The 6870-nt window shown below is 37.8% G+C and overlaps 1 protein-coding gene across 1 annotated transcript; it reads left to right on the forward strand.

The window, feature by feature from the left end:
* The first annotated feature begins 506 nt into the window (after positions 1-506).
* MUC7 (mucin 7, secreted) lies at positions 507-4604 on the forward strand. Its single transcript, XM_063107447.1, has 2 exons — positions 507-578; positions 3780-4604. Exons 1-2 carry the CDS (start codon positions 507-509, stop codon positions 4602-4604), a joined length of 897 nt encoding a protein of 298 aa, XP_062963517.1.
* Positions 4605-6870: the final 2266 nt, after the last annotated feature.

A 6870-nucleotide genomic window follows, 5' to 3' on the forward strand; every position in this document is an offset into this window, starting at 1 on the left:
ATTTCTCTATGTGTAAAATAGTAATAACAGTGTATGCTTCATAAGGATGTTGAGTAAATGAGAATACACATATTTATAAATTATAAAGCACAGTATAAATATAACAATTATGACTGTAAAACTGCTATGAACACTATTTACATCCAGTTGAAAAGGCTTTAAGGTCTGAATGTGCACAGTAATAATAACTGTTTACTAGTAAATAAATAGAACTTACATTCCAATTGATGTAAATCATTATGTTACCCTGGAATGATGAAATCTGGATTGTTATTTTGAGGAGGCCCTTTATGGTACTTCCCACAAATCCAGACACCTAAAGAATTATCTCTTCCACATGTTCAGGATATATAAAACTGTTCAAACCACCCAAATCTCCAAAACTTTCTAGTGAAAGAGTTTCCAATGAACGTGAATATGAGAAGGTAGCACAGGAATACTTCCAGGAAGACATACAAGAATACTTTTTGTATTTTCTAAGGACCTGATCCTTAGAAAGTACAGGGATGGACCAGAGAGTGGCACCAACCCACAGCCAGAGAAGACCAGCCATGGAGTTCCAGCAACAACCTACTTTGGTGGAGTGATTTTGGGAAGCAGATAGTCTCGTTCCTCTTTTCAGATGTCTCAAAGAAAGACTGAGGAGCATGTATTCTGGTCAGATAAGGAGTTCTTTTAAATATAACATTATTTAACATACTGCTTGCTTCCTCTTTAGAAAAGGGTTACAGGTTTTCAAATGGTCATAAAAATAGGCTAGTAACCTCAAATGCAGAAGGCTAGTGCGCTTTCTAATTTTAAGTAAGTATGATTTTGACAGTGCACTCTTCTACTCCTCTCCCTTTTGGATTTTTTCTCTGTTTCATTCATGACTATTTTTTTTTTCCTCCTCTTCCTTCCTTAGAGGAATTTGGCATTCCTCTACTTATTTTAGGAATCTTCTGCTTCTTCCCACCCATCCTTTCCTGCTCTGCTTTGCATGAGCCTCCCTGCCCCTGCTTTGCCTCCAGCGCACTCTCCCACTTCTCCCTTCCTTGACTCCAGACCTGTCTCACCTCCTCCTTCCCCCAATTCCACTTACTCTCCCCTCCTCTCTCTTGACTCCAGCCCGTTCTTTCCATATTCCTCATGTCTTCTCTACCTTTAAAAGTGTGGTTTGCACATGGAGACACATTCTCCTAAAAGTTGCTTAATTTCTCTCTGACTCAGTTTCCTCTTCTGTATAACAAGGATAATAATAGTACCCACCTATGGTGTCTCTAAGGAAGGAAATACATTTGCATTTGTAAACTACTTGGAATAGGGCCTGACACAAAGTACATGCTATACAAGGATTTTTTTTTAGTACAAATAAATAATGGATGTGGACAGGCGTATCTGTATTTATTATAAGCACCTCCATAATTCAATTATCTACATTCAAAACCTTAGGGGCATAAATTTTCAAATTCATCCACTCCCAAACTTCCCTAAACACAATTTCTTTTTTAAGGTGTTAATTTCTTTGTAAATTTCCTCCTTTATGTACTGGATATTTTTTCTCATTTCACTGTGTGCTCTAATTGAGTTTTTTCTTATCTCTTTGAGTTTTCTTAAGATCTTTGCTCAGAATTTCTTTTCAGTCATTTCAAGGGCTTCCTGCTGTATGAGGTCTGGTACTTGAATATTACTGTATTCCTTTGGTGGTGTCATATTTACTTGTTTAATCTTATTTCTAGTATTTCTAAATTGATGTCTGGTTATCTGGTAGATCAGTTGTTTCTTCTGTGACTCTGGAGAAGGCTTTGGGTACAGAGACTTCCTCTTGTTTTTCCAGACTCCACTGGTGCCTCTCCTAGTGTCAAGGCATTCAAGTGTGCAGCCAGCTGCCTGCAGGGTGGTCCTGGTTGCTGCTGTGGTAGTGAGCTGTCCTTGCAGTGTCAGTAGCTGTAGTAGTGGCTGTGCTTGACCACCTACGCAGAAGCGGTGTTTGTGGCACACTCTTGCCTTCCGTTCAGGTGGTGGGAAGACTGCTTGGGGCTTCCTCCTGGGTCACTGGTCACAGGAGACACTCTTGCCTTTTGTTCTGGTGATGGGCTGATGCTCTCCACAGAACACACTGCTTCCCACTGGGGTTCCAAGGAGGCCCTGGCCACAACCGCAACAGCCACACAGAGTGGGAAGGCACAGGCTCTGGCACCTGTGGCAGGGTGTCCTTAGGCAGCACCACAGGCACTCACTGCCTGGGTCATACACTGGCAGGAGGAAGGCGCTGCTCTAGAGACTCTTAAACACAATTTCAATCAAAAATTTCTGTTATAGCCATCTCTAATGCCAATCATAATGATCAGTCAATATATATTAAGTAATTCAACCAAAGTGGTCATTTAACTCATTTTCTATGTTAACATTAAAATTAATTGGATTTTAATTAATTTGCCTTCAGATAAAAATGTCATAGTTATTATTTTGGTCACTTAATGTAAAATAGCTAAAACTATTCGACATCCTAGTAAACACTTTTAAATGTTAAGATTTCATTCAGTAAGAAATTGGTTGTTTCTTAGTTATTATCAATTCCATGCATTCATTCCTTCAGTAAATACCTAATGAGTGCCTGTCATGTGCAAAGCATAGTCCTAGGTATCGGGCATACAGAGGTGAACAAAACAAAATCCTTGCCCTCATGAAGCTCTGATTAAGGGAATGAACATCATAACTATTATGAAGCATAGAAGTCATAGAATTAGACTTTGGATCTAGAATTTAATCTAATTCGAACTTTATAAATAAGTAATCTGAGATTCATTCACGTTAAGTGACTTACCCAAAATCACTCAATTATTTAATGTAGGGCAGATCCAAACCTCCACTACTGGTCTATTGCAACGGGTTTCAAACATGCTTCTCTAGATCCGGACATTTTTCACAGCATCCTCAGAGTCTACCTGGAAAGGTGGAGACTGAGCTGGTGGAAAATAAAGACCCAATCCCACTTCAATTAGAGCAGTTTTGTGATTATTTGGATTGCATATTGAATCTCCAGGAGAAGATTCCCTTGGATAATTTGACCTGCTTTTTTCATATGCAAGAATGATTGCCCTCTCCAGACAAAATGCAAAAACATACAGTTTTTTCTGCAAGATCAGATGATTCATGGACCCTCTGAGTGTCTGTAATTACAATTTTTTAAATAATAATGTTAGAAGGTAATTACCAAAGTTTTTTATCCAACTTATAAAGGTTAAAAACTGTTTCCTGGGATATGGAGAGTATGAAGTTGGGTTGGGGTATTTTGTTTATTTGGTAAACTTTGGAGCTTTTGTTGTTTGTTTTATTTTGTTTATTGATGATGGTAGATATGGGAGGTGTGATTCAGAAAGAGTTTTTAGACCTCAGTTGAATGGTTTTGACTAAAGTTTCATAAATAGGGTGTAGCAAGCAGGGAGCTCTTCTGCTGGGGCCTCAGGCAGTTACTTGACCATTTTCTACAAGAGAAAGAAGAGAAAGACTTTTTCTGCAGGCACAAAAGTGCAAATCTGCCTAACCATCCAGGTGAGAGCCCACAAGAATATATCCATCCCAGCTAGCTGGAAAGTAGACACCTGAGAATAGAAAACTCTCTAATAACAATTCTTTCTTGAGATTTAGTAAAATTGGGAGAAAATCACTCTGCCCACTTCAGTCTGGTTTCCAATTCCAAAATTCCACAAATACTGTTCATCCCATGGTCAGCAATGATCCCTTACTTGATAAATCAATGGATTTTTCATTTCTTGTACTTTCTTTCTTTTCTATAGTTCAGTGAAGGTCAAAGAAAGAAGCATGGACTACAGCACAGAAGGAATCATCCCCATCGATCCCAACTTCACTACAAATTACCACATCGTTTTGAATTACCACCTCCTCAAAATCCATTTGCTAAAAAGTTTTTCCATGTTGATCCACGCAAACCCTATAGACATAAGCTTACACATTCACCTATTAAATCCCCCAAATACCCACAATATCCCAGACCACATAAGTTTCCAGTTAAAAATAACACCGTGGTCAGCAATAACACCTCAGGAGCCGTCACCCAAGCCCCATCTGTGAATCCCACATTTGCTCTTGCTCACAATGCTACCACAACACCTGCAAGAGGAAACGATGTCCCCACAGGCTCTTCTGTACCCCCCCTGAAGACCACAGCTGCCCCACCTGCACCTTCCCCAGCTCCATCTGAGACCCCAGCTGCACCACCTTCATCTTCTCCAGATCCACCGGAGACCACAGCTGCCCCACCTTCATCTTCTCCAGATCCACCGGAGACCACAGCTGCCCCACCTTCATCTTCTCCAGATCCACTGGAGACCACAGCTGCCCCACCTTCATCTTCTCCAGATCCACCGGAGACCACAGCTGCCCCACCTTCATCTTCTCCAGATGCACTGGAGACCACAGCTGCCCCAATTACCACACCTGATTCTTCCCCAACTACTCTTGCACCTGAAACAACAGATACACCCACAACCCAAGCTGCTAATCCTCAACAAGAGACTTCGTCTTCCGAAGAAGAAATTTCCCAACTTTTTCTAAGATTAAAAGATCTACTGAACCTAATTTTTTATTATATAGTGAGATAATAGTACATCATACATTGTGTTCTGTCATTTACAAGATGTGATTTATGACTGCAAAGCTATCATCTTTACTTTACCACCAATCCTAAAGTAAAATTATATTACTCAAATTCAAAGCACTATCACTAATCTTTGAATCAAACTATTCAGTCCACATGACCTATTAACCAGAAAAACTACTTCTATCCCACAAACCAGGTGCAGGTTCATGATTCAAAATCACTTTTTGAAACTTACAGAGATAGCCCACTGAGGGGAGAGAAAATCATTAAATAAAGAGAGGGAATTGTATGGTCATCACCATTTACTTTTTCCCAAATGTTTGAAACTACAAGTTTACACCATTGTACCATCAGTCACGAACCCACCTGATTCATCTAATCCTATGAGCATAAAAGGATAAAATTTAGTCTCTCCAGAGGAACAAAAACATCTGAATATCTATGTATAATCTATCTATCTATCATCTATCTATATCTATCTATAGATAGACGTGTCATTATACTGCAGATACACAAAATCCTTTACACATTCATCTTAAACTTTAAAGGAAATTCTATTTCTCAAAATGTGAGCCAGGAAAGGGGAAATTTGGTTACAAGTAAAGGTTTGAAGTGAATGAAAATAAAATCTGGCAGCCAAGCACAAACTAAGACTCTGGCAGTACATTTTTGAGAGCATGTAATTGTTTAAACTTCACGGTTCACATTCATTGTATTATATCTAAGTTACTTTAGATCTACTGTACTTGATTCTAGCCTCTGTGAACCATAGGAAGATGTTTTTGTATGTTCACATGGTACTCATAATATTCTACTGTCAATTCAATTAATTTACATTAATTCAATGTGAAATGTATTCAATAGTAAAATATTTTCTAAAACTTTTAGTCACACATTGGAATGTGTTTTAAAGCAAACCATACCAAACTTCTGCCCTAATGTCAAGTTTGCAAAATTATCACTGAAGAAAAACCCTGACTTTAGTTAGTAGAAGAATAAAATTTATCCACTTGGTATATAAAGATGATTTTAATTTGGGATGTGGAGGTATATTTCTTTTCTGTCACTACTAAGTAATTCTGGTGATTGTATTTAGTTTCTTTGCTAACTAATAAATACTTCAAATGGCAATCTATTTTCATAGTGTGTATTTGGAAGTTTCTTGCCTTTCTTGGACTCTGAGACTGGTGAAAAGAGGCCTAAATGAAGATTTACATTCTTGTCAGTCCTGTTACTAATCAGCCAAGTGACCTGGGTAGGGCACTTGATATCTCTGCTCTTTAGTTTTTAGTTTTTTTCATCCTTCAAACAAAGTGGTTAATTTATTTACATTAACTTAATCTTATTAATCTATGTTTCCAGTCCAAATTCTGTGCTTTCCCTTTGCCTCTAAGTCTGATAATTAAAAATCTCATCCCTATCACTTAATTCTGTCCCTTCTAAGCTCATCCTGGAGCAGCTCTGTTTCTTTTTGGACTGTCTTTTTAAAAATAATCCAAAAACAAGTCCTTTCCCTGGGGATACTTCTGGTTTTATAATGGCCAAGATATGTTTTTTTGAGGCTGAAGTCTTCACCATAATCAGTATACACTTCATTTATATGAATTGAAATTGTAGCTCAGCATCTGAAATGGAATGGAACAGGATGGAATGGAACAGATCACATTATCCTCAGCAAGAACTGTGCACAAACACAGTTACAACAAACACAATTCCCAACTGCCTCAAGCAGTATGAAAGGCAGAGGAGGGGAAGTGATCGACACATTCATTGATCAGAAATGTGTTATTTAGTCTATTGCTTATTAGTACTAATTTTTCTGGTACATGATTGATTACTGTTTCATCACTGTAAAAAGAGGATTAATGTTGTAGTTTCTTTTTACTAACATAACTTGTGATTAGTTAGTAAGCAAAATGAGGGACCATTCTATCCATTGTTGACAAAAGTGTCTAGAAACTTTATGGTATTTTTTGCAAAGGAGGATATACAAATCTATATTTTTAAAGTTTGTAACAATTATAACATCTTAAGTGAACCTTTATAAGTTGCCCTTAAAATGGCTCACTTTTTTATTAAAAGAAAGAATTAAGAAGCGAAAAATACAGAGGCATGATTCAAGTTCATCTGCTAGATCTGGAAGTATAAGTGATGATAACTTTGAGGAAAGTTTTTACTCTAATCAACAGACTTCAGCCAAAAGTTGAGCCCCACTAGGAAAGAAAGTAAGGTGTGCAAAACCTCATGAAAATGGTAGACACAATGTA

The sequence above is a fragment of the Cynocephalus volans genome, chromosome 9 (assembly GCF_027409185.1).
Source record: "Cynocephalus volans isolate mCynVol1 chromosome 9, mCynVol1.pri, whole genome shotgun sequence".
Classification (NCBI taxonomy): domain Eukaryota; kingdom Metazoa; phylum Chordata; class Mammalia; order Dermoptera; family Cynocephalidae; genus Cynocephalus; species Cynocephalus volans.